At 38.5% G+C, this 27389-nt stretch overlaps 1 protein-coding gene across 2 annotated transcripts in view; it reads right to left on the bottom strand.

The window, feature by feature from the left end:
* The window catches only part of LOC132916216 (glutamate receptor 1-like), a 359612-nt gene extending 334197 nt beyond the window's left edge, over positions 1-25415 (bottom strand). For both annotated transcript variants that reach the window (XM_060976003.1, XM_060976002.1), the window contains exon 1: positions 25141-25415. In XM_060976003.1, coding sequence (XP_060831986.1) covers positions 25141-25363 — 223 coding nt within the window. In that variant the 5' untranslated portion in view covers positions 25364-25415. The remainder of the gene's footprint in view (positions 1-25140) is intronic.
* Positions 25416-27389: the final 1974 nt, after the last annotated feature.

Below are 27389 nucleotides of genomic sequence, written 5' to 3'. Positions count from 1 at the left end.
CGTAATTAAGTTTAATTATAATTCGCAGAGCTACGGCCTCACGTCATCTGCATCCTTCCGCCCTCCCTTCGTCCTCGTTCCATTCTTCTCATCTCCATATTCTCTCTTAACGATCTTTTGGTATTCACGAAATTTTTTCCTATTTGTCAACTCGACGTTGCATGGAAACCAATCTAAGCGTTCTACGAGGAACAGAATAAATCCTTCTAAATTTCAAATTGCAGCTACTAAAGTAGCCAACAAGATTTTTCATTGAAATTTTATAGACTTACAATGACGCGTTTTTTGCGAATTTTCATTCTTGGTGAAATTAAAGACTTGTGCTTTCTCTTTCTTGTATTATGTATTTTGTTACATACCTTTCATTTTAGTTTATTTGATACGAGTTTTATATTTTAGCCTACCGTAGTTCTAACGTTAATCGATTAAAGCTACATGCGTGGAAGTTCAATGCAGAATAGTTTTGTTTTCATTAAAAAATCAATAAAGTCAAAGAAGCGAAATTAAACGTTTTACCATTCGGTATTATTCAGTATCGTATGTAGAATAGGAAAGTTATCGTTCACGGTGATCAGGAATAATAACATAGCGACGATATCGTTACGAAACATTAATATTAAAATGAAATTCGCGTGGAGTAAAACCATCAGTCTTTGAAAGTTAATGAAAGAAGAAAGATCAGGTAATAGCGATAGCAATATTTTAGAAATCACAATACGAACAAGTATCTCTCTTCTTCAGATATTTAAAGGATTTCTGAAAATATACTCGTAGCGACCGTGGATATTAAACAAAGAAATTAAAGGGAGTTAAAAATCTTCATAGAAATGAAAACGTACTTCAAAGTGTAGAACCGTGTCTCTTGGAAGAGTCGTGAAAGCATAAACAACTTGGCGAACTTTAATTCTACTTTCTTGTTTTGAATGCCCGGAGTCTTTTGCTTCTGATCAACACCAGGATAAATATTTTCCGAGATTCGATCCGGTTGAGCAATTAATTAAGTAGGTCAGTAGCAGATTCAACTTCCATTCGTAGGATGTTTATCTTTGACTACTTGGCGCATTAAGTTTGATCGTAAAACAACATGTATGAAACAATCGAAGCTTTACTTGGCCGATTTTTATTTATTATTTCAATCTACGGTCGTGGTTGTCTTATCGAGTGGTATTGAATCAACACTGAAACAGTAGCTTCAGAAATAAGGAAAATAATGACAAAGACAAAGAGAATTCTATTTAACGTTCGAACGTATTGTACTGTTTCCTTCCTTCTTTTTCTCGTACAAATTCCATCGGTAAATAAAAACGATGGGTTATTAACATTTAATCCGATTTATTGTAGCTAAGGTTGCAAAGTATTGTATAAAATATTGATTCTGTATAAAGAGGTATAACATAGTAGAAAATGATGAAAATATTGAAAATATTAACGAGATAATGAAAATATTCTTACCGTACAGTCGAAATCGGAATTTTTCGCTATTTACGAAAAGTTTCTTAAGTATGAAATATTAAAGTATTAAATATAGATTTGAACTAATATCAAGAAAATATAAAAGATTGTGACGTGTAAAAGGGTAATGGTAAAATAAACTTCGAGGAATTATTCTTCGAATTAAATTATTTCATTATTACGTAATGTAGGAAAGTTGAAATATGTAATTAACTTCGTTATTTAACTCTTGCGTTCATTATGGTTTTCTACGTCATTCTTTTCTAACAATCTCGTTTCTATTTCAAAAATGTTCCTAAAATACTTCTCTGAATGTTTTTAATAAAACTTAAATTACTACCAAGCATCTTTGTCCAATAAACAATGTATTAAACTACAAACGAGACACCTGCATAGTCATTAGGTTATCGTTTAAAATGATTATTCTGTGGATAGCTTATCGTGTTACGAACCAGGCTCTGCATATTCCTTCCAAATCTCGAAAGATTCTCTTGATTTTTCCAAATTTCAAATTTAAGATTTATTCCAAAATTCCAAATTTATTAGAAACACTAATATTGAGACAGAAATTTAAGATAGATAAAAATTGCAAATTTTAAATCATACATTTTAAACAAAAGTCTAAGATAATATATGTATATAGAGTAGCTTACAATTTATTACACGTTCCTTTTTAGGTCTTAAAATATCGAAACGGGATTATTGATATGTAGTTTCGTGTTACTTCATTAACGTTCGTTGATCGAATGATATGATCAAGAGATGCATAGGTGTTCTTAGCTTTTGTAAGAGGAGGAGTTTCTCTCGAGGTACCAGGAAGAGTTTCAAGAAGATTGCTTAGTCGGTCGACTAAGGTGGAGTGGTCGTGAAAGTTCGAACCAGACTTCGTACTCCGATACCGATTGCTCGGAATGTATTTTCTTAAGAACTTTCCTCGAACACACATTCCAAAATCTGTATTCTCAGAAGGGAACGTGGAAGCTCGATAAAGCGCAAGTTCGATATATTCGATCGAAAGCTGGTTGATACACAGGTTGTCGGAGGTAAAGTATTCTATAGGGCTGGAAAATTTTATCGACACCCTGTTCTTCGTCAAAAGCATCATCCTCTGAAATACCAACTTTCGTCAGTGGGACAAAAAAGGAAAAAGTAGACGCGTTAAAAGTTTGCTATCTACCTATTTTCAGTTACCATATAACGATACGGGTTAAATATTCGTTCCGAATTTTTATTCTAATATTGCGCACATAGAAACGAAGAAAAAATGTTCAAATCGTACGCCATATAATTGATGATTCAGTTTAAAAAGGTATGAATGAAGCACAGATCACCATTGTGCAAATTGTGCATATGCTCGAGTATTCGTTATATTTAATTTTGAAATTTATACAAACTTCAATGCGTAATTTTAATATAATTACAATGTGAACGCTAGAAAAAAGCTATATTATACTCGTACAATGGCTGAATTTAACAGTAAAAATCCCTTTTCATCGCGTACCTGAAATCTTTCTGTCATGGAATACGTCGAAAATCGAATAACGCTGATGTCGAATTACGCCGAATATTTTCTTTTTCCTAATCTTCTTTTATATCTCCCATATAAAACCATACGAATCTACTCATACATTAAATAATATAATAAATAATACACATACGTTTACCTTCCTGATAATTCTGCCGGTTTTAGCATCAAAGAATTAACACGAAACAAGGAATTTATCGAAAAATAATTAATAAATACGATACATCCTTCGTTTCGTGACCGATCGGCACGCTTTATTGGTTATTTTAAGGGAATCGGTGTCCCGCGATTAATTTGATATTAGATAAACGTTGCATAGAACAGCGCAGCTAGTTTTAATCAGATGATAAAGACTCAGAACGATAATTGCGTTATGTCGGTCGGTTGATTACATTCACTTTCCAGTAACGAGCGCACGCTAGTGAATTCACCAGGATATTAATTTTTGAACGCGCTAACACCGGCTATTATCACCGATAATATCACGTTCGAGTCATTTCCGTGCCAGGGGTGCCATTACAGATAGATTTCGGAGTAACGACGTACATGCACCATCTACGTATACCCGTTCAATGTTTAACCCCCTGCACGACTCTATACCTTTCGTTTATATGCTAATAAGAGCCGAGCTCTTTCAGCAATTGTACCGGAAAATACATTTTCGAAGAGCAAGCATAAAGAACGATAGCGAGTACGGAAAATGCAAATCGATGCTCTTTAACTGTTTTTAACCGAGCTGTTGTTACTCGAGTAACGTTCCCTAATCGCTAAAAGATTTCCTAAATTTAAAGAAATTATGAAACGATCCTTATCGATACGCGTGATTTTTCCCCCCAATTTTACGCTAATGTTTTCCTCGAAACGTTAAAAATTCTTTCGTTTGGCGGAGCTACAGTGAAATCGGGATATAACAATTTGAAAGTAGCAAGATTAAGCATACGGTTTTGATACTAAATCGAATCTACTTTTGAATTAGGACGTAAAAATTCGAGAAACGTAGCAACGTTAGACGAACCACGACTTAACTCTACAATATCAAGTCTACTCTTTATCGTCAGAATATTTTTAGCGTTATACCAATCGCAAGGAAACTGAATCTATCCCTGCCATGCAAATGAATAGAAGTTTGAAATAATAAAACAAGATCTGTTACTCGGACCTGTTATGAAATAATCTCGATGTTTCCCCTAGAAGAAGACTACCAGGAAATATACATAAATAACAAAAAGATACTGAGAGAAGTGGTATAAAAAATATGTGAAACAAAAAGTAACGGAGCGTACAATATCCCATTGTAGCATATCGATATCAACATTGATAGAACGGACAGAAAGAGAGAGAAATGCAAATCGATTGTTCATGAAATACCGTAGGAAAAATGAAATTACAGTTATCGTTGGAAGAGATACGGAATACAAAACGTATATATTCGATTTCGCGTGCAAAACCATAACTATGCGCCAAAGATTTAAGTGTGTGCAGCGTGCACAGTAGAACGCGTACGAAACCGAGAGAATGCATGGCATAATGGATGCTGACGTTGTTTCGAGGTCGGGCTGTATGGTTACCAAGGATGCCAAGAGACATTTCTCCCAAGGGAGTGATCAGAAATTATCATTCAATAATGTCGCAGACTAGCTACCTTGTCGCATCTTGATGAAGGTCTGCACGGCACGATATATCTAATCACAAAGTTCTCGTAACAAGCAACTTGTTGTAAACAAAAAAATCTGTCTTAAATTTGCCGTGGATCGCGATCGATCACACACCGCCGCGAGTCTTATTAGAAAGTTGATTACATGGAATCGAAGTGAACAGACGCAAGGTAATGGTGTACGTATAACAAGCTCGTTGCGTAACTGATGAAATATGCACGAAAGGAATTTAATATCTGCAAAGCCACGATATCGAGTTGTGCTATCGGGTTTTCTACGATAATTAACCAACACGGTACGGAAAATATGTCCTAAACCTAGAGCATAGACGATCTTGTGTAATAGAATTTTTCGGAATAAACTGGAGGCACGAAAAATTATTTCCTTCGTTTTTCTTTGCCGCTGATATATTTAATTTTTTATCGATTCTTCATATTTCCATCGTTTTCTAATTTTGAAATTTTATTAAAACTCTTAGTCTTTCTTAATTTATACCTCGATCTTCATTTCAAACTGATTAGAAGATTATCCTTTACGAATATTACTAGAGAAATAAAATCTAATTAGAGATTTGCTTCATCCAAAGAAATCCGCAACGAGTACTTTAATTCGGATATTTTACGTACTTTTGCTTTCAATATTCTAATTTTGCATTCCTCTATGAATGATTAAATATGCTGCTGTATAAATTTAATAACACACATCCTCGCTCTACTGTTCAACGATAAACCTGCATTCTAACAAGCATTTATCGACGACACGGAATTCTTTTAATCTCCCATTTTAATTAATCATTCTATATGTGTTCGTTTGCCACGGATAAGAAAGGTAGACGATGAAATTTCCATTTCACGAGCGTCATTCATAAAACGAAATAGATCGAAATTTCCGGTCCCGGCTTAACATCGCGACGATGCAGGATCGTCGAAGTACTCGATTAAGGATTTGCCGTGTGGGTAGCACGGGGGATGGAATATTACTACACCCATAAGCCGACCGCTTAATATATATCTTACAGTGGAACTGGGCCTGGCCGTGTAAATGCATACCTCATACGTGGAATATAACGTATGTAGCCAGCGTATCGTAAAATGAGATGTCGCACTAGCTTTTATGGTAGCTGAATCGAGATTAGATTTACTTTGCTTCAGACGACAGACGTTTTCAATATAACTGGAAAGCCCTGAACGAGGCGTCGCGACGCTAGGGTAACAGATCATCTATCTGGAGAATTCTGCTACGATCCTTAAACGATACCGTGCGGAGCATACTACCAGAGGTATACAAAGGGAGGGTGTTTCAAAAGAATCTGAAAAATATTTCTTTTTCAGGTTAATTAAAACGTAACGTGGATTTTCACGCTAATTTCGATAAAGCTCCGTTCTGTCAGAGGAAATCAGATACGTGAAAATAGGATACGAAGGAGAATCTTCGTTCGACGTATTAAAAAGTTGAAAGAAAAGAGAGAAACAAAAATACCGTGGAGTACGATCGATTTTATAATTTTGTAATAACACTAATTTCAAATCTGAAGTCAACAGTAGTATGATTTATTAATTAAAGATTCTCAGCAAAATAAGAATCGTTGCATTTACTTATCTTTACTCATAGCTTCCGGTATCGTTGATCTACGCTATATAATACGAGTTATCGATCGAAAGAGCTTGAAATTACGGGAGTTACGCATTTATACATCGTCGAATAGAAATATGCGAGAGCGAGTAGGAACTTCTATGTTCTCACGTAAAAGCTACTCTTTCACGCTTGAAAAGTAATTTATAACGCACTTTACTGTTTTTCGCTTTAAAAGCATTTTTAATACACCGAGAGGGAGGGGAGGGGGAGAGCACGACAACCGTTCGGAACGTGCGTCTTTCATTTCACAGAAATAAATTTCTACTCGTCTCTCGAAATCGTTTCCTTTAGAAAATGAGAGATGCATGTCTCTTTCGTTAATAAAAAGTCAAAGCGAAACGTCAAATAAGAAACGACATTTATCCTTCGTTCAATAACGAAATAGTAAGTAGCTCGTTCATTGACATAGATATCCAGCCAGGCGTAAGATAACTGGAATAAAAAGCGAGAAGGCATTGATCCACCGATGTAGCTATATTCTATATTCATATAGCAGCGCAATGTTCACATTTCTTTAAAAGAATATCAGAAGTCGTTAATTATTCTCACGAAAGAAAAGAAACGCACATAACGTTAGTTTGCCCGCTGCAGATTTATTTTAAAAAGTAGACAAAATTGCCCTTAACTTTGAAATTCGTTCTAACGATACACCGTAAAATTTGAATACGACAGTCGTAACATACAATTTTTATACATCTTGTACGCACGTTTGATCATCCTATTCTCGTAACCCGTTTTACCGATCTTCAACTATCGTACAAATACCAACACGACACATCGCGCGAATGACCATCCCTTCCGATCGAAAGAAATCAAACGACGGAACAAAATGTGAAGAGATGAAAAAGATTCGGCGATCTTGTTGAAAAAGAGAAGCATCCGCAGCCTCCATTGAAGAAGGCAACTAAAGTTTGACGATTCCACGGAGTTACAAAGGCTTGTAACTCGCGTGTCGTTCCGTAAACACAATTACCGTAAAATGAAATCAACGTTCTGTAAAGCAAAGGGGTGAGAGTGAGAGAAGGCTAAGGGTGGATGAGACGGGAGGAAGAGAGAAACGTAGCAACGGACGAGCCGTGCCACGGTAAGTGGCGCGATTATAATTTCCAAGGAAAGGAGAGACCGAGGACTTCCCTTCTGCTGCAGTCTGTTCTTCTCAGCTCCTTTCCAACCCTCCCTGGCTCATCCTCCATACAGTCGCAATGCCACTCCACGGATGCCGACTTTGCAACTAGCTGCGAGGCGCGAGCATCCACAGGAAGTCATTAAAATATTCATTGTGACTCGTGACTGAAAATTTCTGGACCAAATAAACATTCGGATTTGTCGTCGCTCCGTTTTCCCCTTTCTCTTTCCCTCGTTTTACCCACGAAATCGCTCTAACCTGCCTTTTGCGTCGGCAATGTTCTTCAATTCGTAAACACCGTTTATCACATTCCGTAATTCTACTGTTTCGACGTTTCAAAACTGATTCGTTTCATTTAAATTAATTATAGCGGAGTTTCTTCGGGTAAAACAAGTAATTAGTAAACAATCTTCTGTTGAGATAGTCTATTGAAATGTATAGTAACAATGGCTGTTGTATAATAAGAACATTTAGCGAATCTAACATATAATTGCTAGTTAGACTTTTTAAGGAATATGTATGACTAGAACTTGTTGCAAATTGTCAACAGACGCAATCATATTCCAAGGTAAATTCGTTGCCTATTCGTAACCTAACACCCTAAGCCTGGCCCTAACCTAGTAGTTAGCGACCCTGAAACTAAGTACAAAGATTCGAAGGTCCTACGTTGTTTCTCGGAAAACGATTCGAATTTAAAACCACACGAGCGATTGCCTAATCTTCCCAAAAGAAAAATGTAAAAACATTCAATCGCATTTGTCCAACTTCGATTTTTAAAATGAAAGAAAGAATAATAAGACTGTGTATGTAGCAACATGTATTTCACTTGTGGAGGATATTTTGTCGCGTGGTAGTTTAAACGACGAGATTACTCGATGCTGAAACCGTCAAATATATTTTAAAATAATTATAAATACAGAGTCAAGCGTAAATTGCTCGATACTGGTCGTTAAAAGACTTGGTACTCCGAGGCAAAACAGCAGCCGCTACACATTTATCATAACTCTAATTCTCTTCGCTAACTTCCAAAGATTAACGTCGTTGAATCCTTTTTCTCGTCCGTTTGCCACTATTATACGGCCGATTCAAGAAGTTTTATACCGCGACACATTTTTACGGTAAAACGTTGTCGAACACGTTGCTCGTAACATCTGAAAAGCAAAAACAAGCTCGGCAATATAATTTGTCGAGAACTGGCGCCCACGTTCCTTCCCGTTCTCAATACTTTCCACATCCTTCCACCGTTTCGTCCTTTTTCTTTTTACGATTTTTCCGCCTTCCACCCTTTTCAACGGGAGCATACATGCATGCCAACGGGAAACTTTCCCAGGTTTTAGTACGATACAAAACAATTCCCGGATCCACGGTACCCCTTTCCATGGCACGATCAGTTGGCCACCTTCTCGCGTTCGAACCTACTTCCACGTTACTTCGACTCTTTCCACTTTGCCTCGATTTTCCACGCGCCCTGCTTCGATACAGATTCCAAAACAGTTCTTGGCTCGGCTGCAGCGCCGTTATTCCCATCCCGTTTTGAATATAACACGGCCTACTTCGCGATTCATAAGGCAAACTACGCGTATGAATTCGCATTACTCGAACAGCGACTTGGATAATCGTCGAAATTTCTTCGCATTACCGTATCTGATAAACGCTCACGATTGTGCACTCGACCGTGTACCGGTGATCCACTTCCCAAGAATAATTGTCTCTGGTTTCGAATTGTGGAATAGACGACGCTTTCCAAAAGAAAATGTAAATGAGTTGGAAGAAGAAAAGTAAAATAACTGGACATCGCAAGAGGGAACTACGAGAGGTGTACATTTCTTGTTTCTTAATGTCACTTTGCGTTTTATACCTGAAGAGACAGATTTTAATGAAACGAAAAGGTGGTCCACAGATGTAATTCTTCAAAGTAACCGATTAATCGACGATCAAAGGCACAATTTGACAAACACCACGTGGCACAAAATACGAACAGTTGATCCTTGCTAATTCTCTGATTTTTGTACGTCGGTGTTTTGATACGAAATAGTCGAAGAAAGGAATAACGTATAATAACTGGACATCGCAAGAGGAAACTACGAGAGGTGTATATTTCTTGTTTCTTAATGTCACTTTGCGTTTTATACCTGAAGAGATAGATTTTAATGAAACGAAAAGGTGGTCCACAGATGTAATTCTTCAAAGTAACCGATTAATCGACGATCAAAGGCACAATTTGACAAAGACCACGTGGCACAAAATACGAACAGTTGATCCTTTCTAATTCTCTGATTTTTGTACGTAGGTGTTTTGATACGAAATAGTCGAAGAAAGGAATAACGTAAAATAACTGGACATCGCAAGAGGAAACTACGAGAGGTGTATATTTCTTGTTTCTTAATGTCACTTTGCGTTTTATACCTGAAGAGACAGATTTTAATGAAACGAAAAGGTGGTCCACAGATGTAATTCTTCAAAGTAACCGATTAATCGACGATCAAAGGCACAATTTGACGAAGACCACGTGGCACAAAATACGAACAGTTGATCCTTGCTAATTCTCTGATTTTTGTACGTACATAGGTGTTTTGGTATGAAATAGTCGAAGAAAGGAATAACGTAATAGGTTCGAAGATATAAATCGTTTGTGAGTAGGCATCAGACCCGTAATGTTTTGTAAGAAACGAATATTGTAATAATTCTAGTCTTCGTAATTGGTAACACTGATATTTCTTAACGTTCAAAATGATTAAAAACGTATCGAATTTGAAAATTCTTCTTTGCTCTAAAATACGAGCAAATACGATTTATCGCGTTTCTCATCCGCAACCTTCGATTATTAAGACGAATAGTACTTTGATATTACGACGACAAATATTTCGAAAATTTTAAAGACTGGAAAAACACGAATTTAGTTCTAAAACCAAGAAAAAAGGTCAATTTTAATAACATAGAATTGATCGGCACCGTGCTGAATTTAAAAACTGCCTCCCTGTGACGTCTAATAGAAAACGAAACAGGTGCTCCTCTTCTGTATTCCTCGAATCTTAGTGACAAACGAGACGAGCAGGATTTTCTAATTAAAATTGTCAATAATCTACGAAGAAACTATTTCACGTGCGAAGCTAACTAAATGCACGCACATAGAAAATACTTCTCAGTGGATCGTTAAAATTCGGTTTAGCGCTTTCTCGTTTTCCTCGCATGCAACTTACCAGCGTCAGGTCTAAAAGTAAATTCTGCCTCGACCTCTTTTGCCTCTTATCGTGGCTCCGTTTCGTTCTTTGAATAGCAGCGGGAGCAATGAAAATGATTAAACGCCAAGTCGCAAAGCCACCCTAATCCAGCGTCAAACGTGAAATCGGAGTTCGGTTAGCGGGTTTTTGCCTTTGTACGAGTTAAACGCCAAATCTTGCATGTGTATAAATAGAAATGGCTATCCCAGCTCGAGATTCATTAATCTTTTCTATTTGCCTTCCACCTTTTTTTTGTATCTTTTCTTCAAAGTAAGGCAAATCTATGCTATCGTTCAGAAGTACATTTCCACTCAAAAGCCTTAGAACACCTACTTTTAAGAAAACTTCAATGTATAATACACATATGAACTTTGTATGCGCCATTCACGTTGACATTGACATATATATCTTCTTTTACGTTCAACTTAAATGGACTGTTGACAATTATTTTCTTTTCGGAATATTTTTCGTAATATTTTTAATCGCGGGTGTATGTGGACACTTGCTTCTTTTTGATAGGGTGTAATTTATTGGTAAATTTACAACAAATAAGTCTTATTACTCAAAGAATTTATTAGATTGTCCGAAACGTTTCTTTGGTTTTATAAGGAAATAATAGACGCACAATGTTTCTTGTTTTATATTAGTTTATCGAATTATGCACATAATAATAGAAATAAAACGAAATTGATCATACCTAATTCAATAAAATAATATAAAACAGAAATTGTTGTTCATCTATTATACTTATCGTTTAGTTATTAAACCATTGATAAGATAAAAAAGATCTTCCAAATTGATGGAAAAACTATCGTGACTAGCTCTAATAATATTTAAAACCGGTTAACATACTTCGACGAATTTACTATTTAATTTCAATATATTAATGACACGATTGTAATTGAAGAATTTAAATTTCAGGCGACGTGCATTAATAATATTTGTTGATTCCATGAGATATGCTACGTGGTATTATATGAATACATATTACATATCAATATCGTATTGCATAAGTACAGACAATAGCAGATATTTATTAATTTATATCGTTTCTACGAATCGACCAAAGTGTTCAGACGTTTAAGAACGACAGTGCACGTTTTTGAAATGGGGACAGTACGACATGACGAAAGCAAAAAATGAAAGAACGAAGAAAGAGAAAAAAGGTAGGTTGTACGATGTTAAAATTCGGCTGCAGACACAACGAATGCATGAAATTTTCATGTGGTACAAAAGAAAAGCCGGATAAAGCTTCGGCGCCCTTTTGCATTCTCATACTGAATCGCTTTCTCGTCACCAGCTACCCTACATCCCCAACATTTCCACGATTCGCAACATTCCGTGTGCAGTGAAAATGATTAAACGCCACCATGAGTCTCAGCGATGCCGCACTAATCCGGCGTTAAAGGCAAAACCAGAGTCAACTTTGGGACTGTAACTTGCGAGTTACCCTCCCATTACATACGTAAAACATGAAGCGTACAACATGAAACACGAAACAGCCCGCATGCATTCGTGTAAGCGCATACGCAAAATCGTTCTCCCGGACCCACGTCTCCCTATAATTATCGCTTTATTTTCTCTACATCTCCTACCCAAACCTTTCTTGCCATCCTTGTGCCTCATCCTCATCCTAGCGTTCCTTTTAACCTATGTACCTTACATTGAATCATCTACATTATCAGAAAAGTGACTAGAATTACAATTTAATGGAAATACTGAAATTTTGTCTTGCTAGAGAATTTGCGCTAAATGTCTTCGCCATTAAATGCATCTATACTAGGCGAATTTTCATTTTGATGTTAAGTAAATCTGTACGTTACTGTATTAAACATATAAACTTCAAAGGCAGTGTAAAATGAAACTATTTATGGAAGAGATATAAAATTCTAGATCTCATACCATTCGATGAAAAATATAGAAGGATTTAATAGATTGTAATATTCGTATACTTATTCTTTCTCTTGTTGCATATTCTCTTTCATTTGCTCCAAATAAACTACGTAAACATCTGCAGACACATTGTCGTTCAAGAAAACCAATCCATTAACTCGAGCTTAATGCAAGCGACATAATTAAAATCTTCAGTGGTGATGCACTCTTCCTTCTTCCTAACCTCAGACTCTGTTTTTCTACAAATTTATCCTTACCATTTGAAAGTTAGTCATATCAGATTTGTATTCTCATAAGGAAATAGTTATTCGATTTAATCGAAATGCCAAATTTCTTCGTAAAATTGGAATAGAAATTCCCCTTGTACGAAAGCTCGGAGGTGAAGGTGGCGAATAAATAAGAAATGGGAACGTTTCATAGGCAAAAGGACGCCTATAAAGTAATCGTAAAAACATATAAATAATTCTAGAATTTTGCATCAATCGCGAACGACGTTGTTCAAAATCATACACAATGAATTTTATCGTCGTAAGAGGTGCATCAAGACTACGGAATATTAAACGTTCTGCGATCTACGAGCCTCTAGGTTTCTCTATTCTATTCCATTTTCTCTTAATACAGCTACCTACACGTCGCTTTGTAACAGTGCGACGTAACAAACTATTTCTACGATCCTGTTATCATCTTTCCGGCTCTGAGGACATTCGTACAGGGACCGTCGGAGATAAAATGACGAACAAGAACAGGATTAATGGGCCATCGTATCACGCACAGTGGGCGATAAAATACCGTAGGAAATATCTCTTGGTGGCGAGTTCGAGCCATCCATGGAATTTACTCTCCACGACATCCATTATCTTACATAATCTTCGCTAAAGTAAAGGTCGCCGAATGGACACTATTCCAGTTTCACCTCGTTCACGATTTCCCAACAAAAGTTACGATGCCAACTGAATTTCCTAAACCTAACCTAAACCGTTGCTCGTTGAATCTAGGACTGGTGAATATAAGAACAGAGATGTTTCGAGTTTTACATAATCTCTGCGTTTAATATTAAAAAGCTTCACCTTTTGAGGCTTTCGCGACAAAAAGTCGGATCGAACGGTCGGCTATGGATAAAGGAAGAGTGGAAAAAGCTGCAAAGTCAACTTGTATTCTTTGACGACTCGAATACTCGAGGGAAGGGAACGCGTATAAGAAGGTTCCTTGCGTGTCCCGACATATAAATAGGAATATCGCGAACCGAAGAAGAGGGTGAACCACGCGAGGCTACTATATAGAAATAGGCTAGACGGCACACCCCCGTCAAGTTCTTAAACCGCAGCGGTCTGCCAAGTGGGATTCTGGTCGTTCTGTGAACCCACGAGGTAACTCGTAACAGAGTCACCAAAGCGAAGAATTACAACTGGGACGTTGGATTTTCTTAAGTTTCGAGAAGTTGTTCGATGCGAGACGCGGTGAATACCGATGATACTCTTACCTGCTTGTGGTCACTGTTATCATACCTACGTCAAACGCTATTAGGATGAATAATAAATTTGCTCGAGTCGCTCTGGGAGAACGTTATTATTGTATTAATTCTGTACATGTAAAACACATCCAACGTTGTAACGTATTATGTTTATTGTATTACTATTTATAATCGCGTTGGATAGCTTACGTATCTCATTACTGTAAAATTTCTGGCGAAATAGATTTACGGTGAGATGATGGAAATAATCTTATGTTAAAGAAGATATTAAGTCTTATTTCCAGAACTGTGGAATCAATAGGAGCAAAAGTAGATCATTTCCTTCCTTCTCTTTTTACCCTCTTTCCATTCTTCCCGTCTTCTTTTTAATTCCTTCGAGATATAGAGATCCCTCATTTTCACAAAAAAGAGAAGAGGCGAAACATCATATATCATTAAAAAGTCAGAAGAACCTAGAATAACTTGAGATTAACCTGGTCTATAATTATGAAACTTTTAATCCCCGTCAAACAAAACCTTATTATATATTATTTAGGATTCATCGCGCATCCAACGCGGATACATCTTTTAATGGATGTTGGTATAAAAATCGGAAGATCTTTCGAACGGAAGCCGACCGGTTGCGTTTCTTATCCCGACTTTAATTAAATTCCAAAGAATCGAAAGTAAGGAAAAGTTCTCAGCGGCAGTTACCGAACGGCTCAGCAGCCACGCAGGTTTTAATAACCGTCCCGGATCTCCAGGCCAAGAAGAAGCTGGCAAATGGCTGTACGGCGTAGCTGCTGGCTGTGGAAGTCGAATAGAGAGAAGAGTATCCGAGCTCGACGAAGTCAAGCATCGATCTCTCTGCTTGTATCCTACTCTAACTTCGTCTCTTCTATCTCCCTATATCTATCCCTGTTCAACCCTTCTTCAATTTCTTTTCGTTACTCTTTCGTTCTTAGAATCACCGTCTCTGCCTCGGAAGACTCGAACGTGTCTTATATCTATCTCTATCCCTTTCCATCTCTTCTTCATATAGTTACACCTATACCATCCTCCTCCATTTCGCTATCTTCTCCGTCTTTCGTCGCTGCGACACGTCTATCTACTTATCTATCTCCCCATGTCTCGTTATGTCCGTCTATTCGCCGTTTCTCTACTTCAGTATTCACCCCTTCGTCACGTTTTTTTCATTGCCTCGTAGCAGCCAGCCTGCCTCTGCTCCGCAGACAGTCGATACACGATGTTATCGCACGATCTTAAAGCATCATTTTCTAAGAACACCCTCTTACTTCGACTCGTGAATTTCATATACATACATGTAAAGTGTTAAAAAGAAGGGAGACTACGCGAAGATTGGAGAAGGAATCGCTATATAATTCAACTAGTGTTTCGCGAGTAGCGTTGAATTATTCAGCCCCGTGAACCCTGCGGATTTTCGTTCAATGCTCCCTCAGATTCGTCTGTATCGTTAAATACAGCGCGAGTTGCTCGCGCTCTTCAAGTAGATCGACTTGAGCGCGAGATGACGTTTGTACCGTACACGAAAGAATTATATGGATATTATTTTATTAAGATACATTAGTAATTAAGAATTTAAAGAAAAGATGTCTAACGAGCTTATGGTACTTAGCCAGAGGAATAAAAGTAAAACTCGAAACATACAACGTCGAATGCTCTTAAATAAGAATGATTTTACATACAAAGTATCGTTCTTGTGATTTACATTGACTACACGCTTTTTATATTTGTCGGTGGATATTATAGGACCTTAAGGTCGCAGACCTTTCTTTTTTTTAACACCCTGCAAATCTGTCTCTTTCTCTCTCTATCGTGTGTCGCCTTGTTCTTCCTTTTTAGCTGTTTCCCCCGGTTCGCCTTTTTCTCGTACGACGACACGCTTATCTCGAGTAAAAATTTTTCGCGGGCGCACACACCGCAGCCGCAAAGGCGACTAAAAACAGTTTCTTTTTCGGAGAGTCGCGTAACTGCGTGCTTGAGTTTCGTAACGACCCGCGCTGTTCTCGGTGAAAACATCAAAGCGAAGTATCTCTTTCGCGAGATAAATATCCAAGATAGAAAAATTCTGGATTCTTTTCATCTTTCTTCGCGTTGCTCTTACGTTGTAAGGAAACGGGGCAACGTTAATTCGACGTTACACGGGCATTTTATGCAAAATTGCGAGTCACACGGTTTCAATGTAACGCGTCAGAAATACAGCTGGAGCAACGACGCGTTAAACAAACACATATCGGCGGATGGTGTGCGAACCAGTGTCGAAGATAACGATATTCCCTAGTCGAATTAATGTGGAAACAGTGGCGACGTACATGCCACTTTGCCTACTGAGAATCCTATTTGATTAATGCCAGGCGTAATCATCGGTCGTGTAACATTAGGATTTGCTTTGATGTCCGCACTGCATAATGTAAAAGTCATCTCGCAAATCAAACGTCGATGGATAAATACGCTCTCGTTTGAACATTCCAATTACCCTTCGATTCCACCCCTTTCGTTGGAATTCTATTTCAATCTCGTCGTTCTCATCTGTATTTTTAATTCTAATTGTTCTTCTTTCTTGCAATCTCTTTATACGCAGTGTATATTGAACGTATCGCAAGACTATAAGTTTACGTGAAAACTACGAAACAGCTCGAGCTTCATCTAAAGATTTACTACCTAGTCACCTCAATAAATCAAGAAATTACCCTCCATTTGTTTCCATCATTTTTCTGCCTCCTGCCTCCTTCCTTATATTTTTTAAACCGCTTCCACCTTCGCGAACGTTCGTCTTGAGTTCTGACAGGGCACGTGGAAATATAAAATAGTCAATCGTCGAATTGTTCGTCGTCTCGATTAACAAAAATATCTCGTGTTGTTAATCACTGCAAGGCCATCAAAGAATTCGTGCCACGTAACAACGAACAACGAATACGAACGGTAACTTGAATCACCAAGTCGTATAATGCACGTTTTCCAAAAAATTCGTCGCAACTACGTCACTCGATCAAATTGAAAAAGAATACTTTTTCGTCTCTCTCGAAAGGTATGCTATGCCGGAAAATGGATAGAAAAAATGTAATACCACTTTGCGAGACAAGGGTGACCGTGAGACAAGACGTATGTATGACCTATCGTACAGCTACATCACTGAACGTATCTTTCGTAACAGCAAGACGACATCGGCTGAAAACCCTCAGGATGCTTTCCACCGAAGACATACCCATCTCTATGTGGAAAAGCGGCTCGGTAATATCGGATTACTCTTGGTCGTGTCTGATGCTTCTACGTACTATTGCTACGTTGCTCGTAATGGCAGGTGTATTCCGCCTCCGCGATACGGCAAAGCTCGTGTGCAATGGTAGGGTAACATTATTTTCCGATACAGATATACGTTCCATTGACACTGACGATCACACAGCAGAAACGACACTGCGGAACGTCGAAACACGTTTAAAATGCTCTCACATAAATATTTCGCTCTTCTGCATACAGATACGTTAACGTTCGCTCTTCTTCGAGTTGTTACTCAACGAGACGGGGGAGAAGTTACATTTTATAACACGAAATTTATCAATGATGTCTACTTGATGTATGTATATCGTAGAGTGTGTTTGATCAAAGATACGAGATAGAAGATTATATGGTACGGGCGAAAAAGCTGGTATACTCTTGCACGAGGACAAGAGCAGGTTTCATAGATGGCGGGAATAAGTTGGTCGTATCTGGAATAAGCTTTGTAGCGTAGCGACACTCGGAATTCCTGTTGATACGTTGTAAATGGTCGTTGAGGCGTTACAAGAGATAGTACATATCTGAATGTTCTCATTAACATTTCCCCCTGTTTTCCTAGAAGATATTACGCGTAATTTGAACGCGTAACGTGAATTTCAAATAAAATATAAATATAAGAGGAAGATTCCAAAGAAACGTACGATTGAAATATTAAACTTTGTATTGATAAATATTTTTAATTAATAGCTTGTTATCAAAGTTGGCAAATATTATTTGAATTCGTTGTTGTTTCAGTTCTTTCGATATTATATGTGACTTGAATTGTCGGACCACTTTGTCCTTGTCTGTTGATGTGTTGAAAATCGAAGACTTTAAGCGTAAAACTATAGGAATAAAATTATGTCTCTTCTTATTTCTGTGTACCGAGTTCACCTTCGAACCTACACCCGCATATTCCGAAGCAATCTAATCTCCCATCTAATTTTGTTTTATCTACGGAAAAATGATAATTGCCTAACCTTCTTTCAAGTTCATAAAATACAGACTTGCACTCGATCCAGTCTCGTCACACACACCCAATTAATTTTATATTTGCAAATGTCGTAGCAGTGTAACTGACTGAACGAAATTGTAAACAATTTCAATGATCGCGATGAATCTAAGCCCAATGAAGCAATTAATGAATCTTATTAAAAAGACGTGTCTCGTGAGTTGTAGGTAATTCCGTGGACTTGGATGGCGGATTTCTCCAGATCGGTGGCTTTAATGGCGAGTAACTTCGCAGGAATACAGACGATATTGTAAAGCACGCTTTAGAGAGATATCTCGCGTGGTTGGCCGTCGTGTTCAAGCATGGTAGAATATGCGTCGATGGCCATACACGAGCCGGCGGTTTTGTCATTCTAATAGAGGAGCCAATGCATCAATTATAGAAACACAGCCGAGCCAGTCTCGCATTACACGGCCGCCGAATAACGCGGTCCGATTGCGCCCGATTATGTGAATAATAAATTGGCATTCGGACGCTATCGGTACCCGAGACATTCGCCGTTCAGAATGCCAACCTTTTGTACGGATTACTCTATGCGCGAATTAGTATAATTCGCGAGGAAAGGTCAGGCACAACGCCGTGCCGATTCATAAACAGTATGGAATCGAATCGCGTCTATGGTATTTGTACCGCTAGAACTCGTCTGATGAATCGAAACAACAGAAATCATCTCGTGAATATGAGTTTCGTTCGTAACTTTTTGAGAAAAGCTTCGATAGTAATGTACAAAAGAAGATCTTAACTTTAGCTTAAAGAATTCGTAACACATCGTGGATATATTTCTACCAGTGATTTATTTATTTTAAGAGTTGAAGGGAGTAAGATACGTACATATAAATATACATATACCTTACACAATTCCTACTTTTTCGTTCTAGAAATTAATACGTAAGGAATAATAATTTGAAAGATTTTCCAGAGTAAGTTAGTATTTCTAAGTAGCAATGTTGAAATATTTTGTTAGCAATGTTAAAATTCATCATACACATCCTGTATTGTAATAGTTTTACATCGATTAAAAATGATACTTTTCACCTTTATAAAAAGTAGCATTTTCTTTCGCTGAAACGTAAATCAAAGCATTATAAAGACAAACGATATAGTCGAAAACCAATTCTAAAATCGATCATTTTTTTTCGATACGTAGTTATCTCGGAAGAGACGCGTACATCAAGGATTCATTAAGGATTACGTTAAAAATTCTTCCATTTCACAGGTAAATCTCGCCACTCGAAAATAATCCATAACGGTATATACATATGCATAGAGTTACCGTGACGAAGTAGCAGCAAAATACTTTTTTCCACAGACACCTCGATCGAGCACTCATTTCGCCAGCCAATGCCCGGGAAACGCGGTAAAATTCGATTTCGTCGCAACGTGCGCGTTCTAGCAGCGAGAGGGAAATTCTTCAATGATGAACACGACGATACAGAAGCTACGAACACATCGCCCTGTCTCTCTTGTCTGATAGCGGGCGTGCTATTAATCGCATTAGTCGGACGGTAGGTCGCTTGAGTGGTAGGTACCGCTACCTTCCTCTACAAAGGCATCGTACCTTTGCTCGCGTCGTTCGAGATGCTACTTGCCAGACGTTGCCAGCATGCACACAGCTGCAAGACAGAAATTTTCTGTTCTCATCGAATCAAAAGACTTCGCCCGACCACCCCATAGCCATTCTAATTCCATTTTGTCGACACGGAGATTCGAGAAGGAACTGCTATATAATTCACGCCAGTGTCTCGCAACTACTTCGGTGCTAAATTTTTGGAATTTTCGTTTAATGCTGGCTGAAATTCGCGTTTATTGTGTCGTGCAGCGCGAGTTCCTTGCGTTCATCAAGCAGATCGATTTGAATCGAAGACAACGTGCACTTGTACCGTGCACAAAACTATTGTACTAAGATCGCGGGAAAATATGATAAATCCATCTTTGTTAATTTTACGTACATTATTGTGACACTTTTATGTCGCTTGATGGCTAAGAAGAACTATTTGAATATGATTCAGCGGAAGGAAGGAACAACCTGATAGATTTGAAGATATAAACTCGTTGAAAATGGTACCGGTGATACGATGTTTTTATAAGAAACGAATAATGTTAGTTTACCACGTGAATTTAATTTAAGCGATATTAAACTGCGTATTTAACGTTATTAATATCGTTAAAACATTCGGAAAACATATATTTAATGCTAAAGTTAAATGCGAAGATAATTCTGACGTAGAATTGGTTAATAACATAGAGAGTTTTAAAGTATATAGTAGCATACAAGAGAGAAAATGTAATTTATGTGCTACATCCGTAACCTTTGTACCACATATATGTATAATATGAAAATCAAATGTTAAAGATGAAAGTAAATGAAATGTCAAAAAGAATTCGTTGATTTTTAATGCTTTATGGATGATGTTTGCCAGGATTATTGTCGTGTTTGTATTCATAGTAGCTACTTTGTACGAACAAATTGATGTAGTATGGATCTTTGCGTACAATGGGGAAATACGGCTATATGATTCCTTTGTCCGCCGTATAAGCGTCTTTAGTGGATAGACAAGACAAGTACGAAGAAGATGCATTATATTTTCAAATAAAATACAAATCTCACAAAGCGTGCGTTTTACGAAGGATTTAATGTTAAAATTTCGACTAATTCCATTGGAAAGTTCTGTGAAAAAAAGCTGGCGTTAATTGGACGAGCTCGGAACGTTAAGATAACGAAATAGGTTTGTAACTGAAAATTTTTAAGTTGTATGGAAGATAAAAAGCTGAGGTGGTTGCCACGAAAAGTGAGTGTAATGGAATTTTTTCGCGTCTTCTTTGTTCATCAGCGTAAAAGCATCGTACACGATGTAAGTAAAATTCGCAATTAAGTTCAACTGCTTAAAAAGTCTACTCTTCTATACGTTGAACCTTGACCGCGATTCCGCCACAGTGCACTCTACACGAGGTGAAAACGAACCTCCGACGCGTCAAGCTTTCCCCTGACGACCAAACTCGTTCCCCTGAATTTTAAAGCATACCAGAGAACGCTAATGATCCCCGGCAAACAATTTTGTTTATAAAGACACTGTGTATAACGCTATGACAACGTGTACGCAACGTGTACGCAACGTGTGCCACTTAATAATTAGAACGCCGTGCGATTGACGAAATTATAATTACTACACGAAAGAAGGAGGTAATGTTGATGGAACAAATATAACGAATCGAATTTAGAGAAGTTTAAATATACGTGCTTCGAGAATTAACATAATAAGTTGGAACATATAACAGGAGATACGTAAAGAACACGAAACCAGGACCTATTACATAATTTTCATATTATCGTTAGATCATACATATCGTAAATATAATTATTTACATTTACACAAATTTTGCACAGCATAAAACTTGAAAATCATGTTTATCCTAAAGAAATCTAATTATTTCCATTGACGACTATCTTACATTGTACATTTCAATCACCAACTTTTGCATCTTACGATTCAACATACTCGATGGAATTTCTTCACAAGTTACGACTCTTATATGTCTCTTTCAGCAGATATACCAAGTATTTCGATAGACTGGAGGAAACAGCGTATGGTGGAAGTACGCGTGGCGCGACCGCGTGGACAACAATCCACCACAAGTGTATTTTAATCCGGCGATTTATATCGGAATACGTAATGTACGTGCGACGTGACGTCGACCAGGAATCGGCTGAAAACTCTCTTAAAACTCCCCGCAACGAGCGACTCGGGTGAATCGGGGTGGGCGAGAGGCGAAGACGGGTATCATAAGCGAGGTCAAGTACCGATGACGCGTTCCGTTGATATATTTTCGCCGTGGTCTTTCGCATAATTCCGTAAAAATATACAGAGCGAGTGGTGGTGAAGTGGTAGAGAGCGCCCTTCGAGTAGCAAAGAAAGCCGCCGTGCGCTGTATAACTTGGCAAGGCAACGAACCTTCCAACTATCCTCATCCTCCTCCAACGTCACCACCACCTCTCGTGCCACGACCTCCTCCTCGTCTTTTCGTCGACTTAGCCGGTAGTTCTCTACCTACATACCTACACGAGTGCAAGAAAGACACCGCCATTTCTATAGGCATTCATCATTCACTCTTCGCTCAACGTTCCTCTCTTCCTCCCCCTCGTTCTCTGTCTCTCGCGCATTCTTTCCTCCCCTTGCTCGGCGCCCTCTTACATCAACCACTGTTTCTGTATTTGTTCGTCTCACTCTCGCGTCCACTTTCTCCGTTCCCTTTCCACCCTCGCGCGAGACATCTCGCTCGCTTCTTCTCCGTCTTACCCTTGCCCACGGCGTTTTCACCCGCGGCCGCCACGCTTTCCTTCTCTCCATAGTCATTTCCCACAACTTCTAGCGTTACGCAGCTGAGATGCGCATTGACGGTAATCTAGCAGGCTTTTAACCGAATATCACGCTTCTCCGTCGAGCGAGACATTGATGACCGATTTTTGAATCCCACTGGGAAATTATTGGCATTAAGAAGGAAGAGGGGAAAGAGAATACGTAGAGTAAGTAGAATAAGGGACGGACAAAGGAATATTTCCGAGAAATTCTCTGGGGAATGAAACTTTTTGAGAGGATAATATCTAGGTAAAGATCGAAGACCATAGGTGAGAAGTAGTTTGTATAGCTTGAGTCTGCTCGACGTGTATTTTGGTCTTTTTGATATTCTGATTTCGATATTGGCACCTGGTTAATTTTAACGCTTTGATAATGGTATATTGCGAAGACATAAAGATTTCAAGTAATATGTAATTTGAATAATGTTAAATTAATAATGCAGGAATAATAACCAAAGCCTCTTTAACGCGTACGCTTAACCAACGCCACATATGTTTGACGCTTTAAAATTAATCTCGATTTAACTTTAAATTGCGAAATAAATGAACACGTAACCGATGTGCTTGGTCAACGGAAAAAGAAAATCTCAGACTAATGTTTATAATAAAAATATATCGTATTATTAAAGATGCATAAAAGTAACGGAAACAAAATATGACGTGTGATGGACGTTAATGTTTTATTAAATTTTCATTGTTCGCAATAAATGTTTGAATAAAACTAACTATTGAATCTACGAAATCTTCCATGAAATGAACAATATAATTTCGTAATAATATTAAATAATAAATATTCTTCAAGCGTTCAAGTAAATGACAAACAAATATATTTAATCTAGAGAATAAAAACACAGTATCGATAATATCGAATTAATTAACACGTTAATTATCACACTATTGCTCTACAGTTCTACTGTCAAAACGAAAAATGTGATTTATCGTGTTTCTCCCTATCTCCAATTGCGAATATTTTTTAACGTATTCCCCGTTTCCTTGTTTAATTACGCGCACTTTGTGTGCTCACAAACGTGTCGTTCAAACTTACGTTCCCAAGCGTCTATATGTACGATGGCGTCATTCGGTGGCAGAGTTAATATTAGGGTTGCTGTAGCGTTATATGAAATAACTTTAAACTCAGCTTAATTAAGTTGAAACTTTGACGTAAAGATTCCGATTTCGAGAAAATTATTTTAATTGGTGGTACCGAAACGATTTATGTAGATACTTGTGTATGTTTAGTATTTGATAATCGAATTTCAATATATACAGATTCGTGATGATGTTCGTTCGCGGGAAATTAAAGAAACAAATTGTTTGCCTGTTATGACATCGGATAAACGCCGCAGGTTTCGAGAAACGTGCTCAGTGTTTTAAAACTTTTCAGTATTTTGTTCAATCAATGATTTTGAGATAAATAGCGTATATTTTTTAAATCGTGGTTATTTCATCCAGAACCGTAACCAATGATGGATCGATCAATCGGTACAATTCTATCACGGGTTTGCATTTCATGATTTCGCTATCAGATGGTTTACTCGAATCTATTCCCTCGTAAACACGGAGGCAAATACCAATTTAGCGTAATGGAAAAAAAAATAGTAATAACGCAAATCGTAAAATTTATATTAGTAATAATTTTGCTTTGTATTACTGAAATCGATGTTTAATTGAAAGCATGCGATGAAATAATACTTCGTATGTATGAGGCTACTTAACAAAACGTCATGTAATGCAAATTTAATACGTTTCATAATTTATTATTCCTTCTTTTCATTATTGTTTTCCGAACAATCGTACGTGTGAATACAACAATATAATTCTACGTGATAAAGCATAACAAGCACGTCGTCACGACTAGGACGTTCGTACATGCGATTTATAAACATTTCAAGTGGAACGTCTTTCCCTTCGTTACGAATTCAACCGAAAAGACTCGACGGTGAATGTTTTGATAATCACGACAAACCGCCATAACGCTACTGATTTTTATTTACTGTTCCTAGAAGTAGCATGTAAGCCGGGGGACAACAACAGAACTACGAGGTTCCGTCTCGAACTCTACCTGGATTGTTTACTTCGCTGCGATCGCGCGTATTTTCATAAAAATGGAAAAGCAAACATACTAGATTATCGAACGAACGAACGTATCAAATTCGAAGCACCGAGGATACTGGGAAGGACGACGATCGTTCGTTCGTTTTCATCGCATGAAAAACACGTTATTTACACGACCATCGCTCGCATCCCCTTTCACCTGCTCTCGCGTCGTCAAAGAGAATCATGTGCAAAAGCTTTCACGCGGACCGTAGCAACTGCACATGAAGAACGCGGAGTATTTACTTGCAGCCGGCGTTGAATAGACACGTACGGGTCGACTGGAGTGCAACAACCCTCCATAACCGTTGGAGCAGTTGCACAACGTTCGACCAGCGATGTCGCGCAACGTGCCTCTGTCGTTGGTCGTACGACGCCCGTACGCGTGTTTCATGTCCACGGAATACTCGGGCAATTCGATAGAGAACACTCGATAGCTACACTCACCGATGGAGATCTTGTCCGGATACGCTGCTGGCAGCAGGATCATTAAAAGGCCCAAAGCGGTGGTCATGATGGTGGCAGTGGAAGCCGGCCTGATGATCGAAGAAGAACTCGCGACGTTCCTGGTGTTTCCAAGCGCAGAAGACACGACACCGAGAAAAATCGTGGCGCGGCGTCGTCGCCGCGACGAGGGTGGTCCACCCGTTCCGTAAACAACCGGGAGCATCTTTCGTGCTCCGTGGTCTGACACAAACTGCCGTACTCCACTTGGCGTGAACTCGATCTCGCTTGAACCGCCCCAGCATCCCTCTCTTCCACGCTCTCGTGTCTCCCCGCGTCGCCCCGCGCCCACGACCAGTCGTCATTTAACCAGCCCTACCGCCCTTCTCTTCCCTACCCTTCGCCCCTCGTCTTCCCTCTCTCTCTTCCCTCCTATGGCCTCTGCTACTCTCCTCCTGCTACAGATCCCGGTCTCAGTGCCATCTCCACCAACCAACCCCGTCCTACACCCTCTCTACCTCGCGCCCTCTTTTCACCCTCTCACTCCCGTAACTACTTTTTCCCTCCTTCTCTATCGCTCGTCGGCGAGAACCGGCAGCGCACGCTTAACGCGCATGTTACGACCCTAGCGCACCGCGCGCGTTCCCTACGTACGGCATTTCCTGTTACTTTCTATCGCGAATACCGATGCGCAGGAGCCAACGTTGCTCCGTCGGTACATACGAGCCGAATAAAAAAGATGGAACGTGCGGACACACACGGAATACGGCAAACGTTCCTGCGAAAGTGATAACAAGTTATGGAGCGGGTTATCGAATGTAAACATCGTGACACGCTACGAATCTGCTCGGAATGATGTTTATGTTACCGAACGAATTGTTTTGCTACCACTCCTACCAGCCAGCCCCCCCTCTCTCGACCGCTGTTCACGATCACGATGTTTGCGCGCAATTGCTACGATCCAGCCACGCCACAGACTAACTGTGATTTCTTGCACCACGCCCGCGAAATGTTTACGCTGCACTAGATTGCGATAGCTTTTGGAATAGTTACTGTCTTTGTACGAATGCAAATTACGCTTTTACAATAAAAAAGAAAAAAAAAATGAGGGCTGGCTGTTCGATGTTGCTGATAATTTTACGCCCGTTTATATAAACATGGCGGCTATAAAATTGGCGGGAAATTTTTTACGCATCTAACGGAATGAAATCTGAATAAATATATATGTATTATAGCTACTCTACAAGAATCGAATATTTTATATAGAATATATTATGAAAGATTTTATACAGGATATATTTTATAAGATTCAAATATCAAGCGTAAAAATAACACGGTGTTACGTGACAAAGGAAAACGTCGATTTTTACTTCATATAAAAGTTAGTACCTTTCGCAATGAGAACAATATGTTCTTTCTGTCGGCTCTTTTTAAGCTCGTGGAAGGAACTGCTCTTAAAGCAGCGGTTACTTTGCCCTTTTGACGCGACGTTCGTAAAGTGCGAAATGAAGGAAGCCGGCTGTGTCGCTCGCAAAACGTCGCAGGCGTCAAAGAGCGTGGAAATACTTTGACGAATTATGTCCACTTTATAGCACGTAAAACGTTCATACTTGCAAAAAAATCATAAAATCATAATTCACTGTGACGATCGATGTCGAATTTGATATACGAATTGTAGACGGTTCGGTTAGGTCTCGATAAAGACGAAAATAGCGTGAATAAAATTCAAGAAGACAGTGGAAGAACGAGGATACGTATCATATTCATCGAAATTATTATCGAAACTGAATAATTCGGAACCCCGCGAGCTGATAATTAAATTCACTGTATTCACATAATTTATATATATATATATATATATTGGGTTGCCTGGAAAATTCGTTCCGATTTTTAAAGAATTTCGTCGACACGAAAGATAATACTGAAAAGTTTTTTATCGAAAAACCTGAGAGGTTCTGAGAGGATTGAATATTCAAGTTGCGTGAAAGATGGAGAAAAGTTGTGAGACAATATGGCACCTAGTATATAGTTCAGCAAATGTATATCTAATCGAAATGTAAATTGGAACAAACTTTCCGAGTGACCCCCTAATATATTCGTTTATTTTGTTCACTTTTCAGATCACACGCACATTTCACCGTGACATTTTATTTTATTCGTGCGGCCATATTTCGATATTTGAACTATTGAAACGAAATTATCGATTAATCGAAATTATGGAGCGATTTATCGAAAGCAAATACGCGCATGCG

This window comes from Bombus pascuorum, chromosome 2 (assembly GCF_905332965.1).
Source record: "Bombus pascuorum chromosome 2, iyBomPasc1.1, whole genome shotgun sequence".
Taxonomy (NCBI): Eukaryota; Metazoa; Arthropoda; class Insecta; order Hymenoptera; family Apidae; genus Bombus; species Bombus pascuorum.
This window is presented reverse-complemented; position numbering and strand designations above follow the sequence as displayed.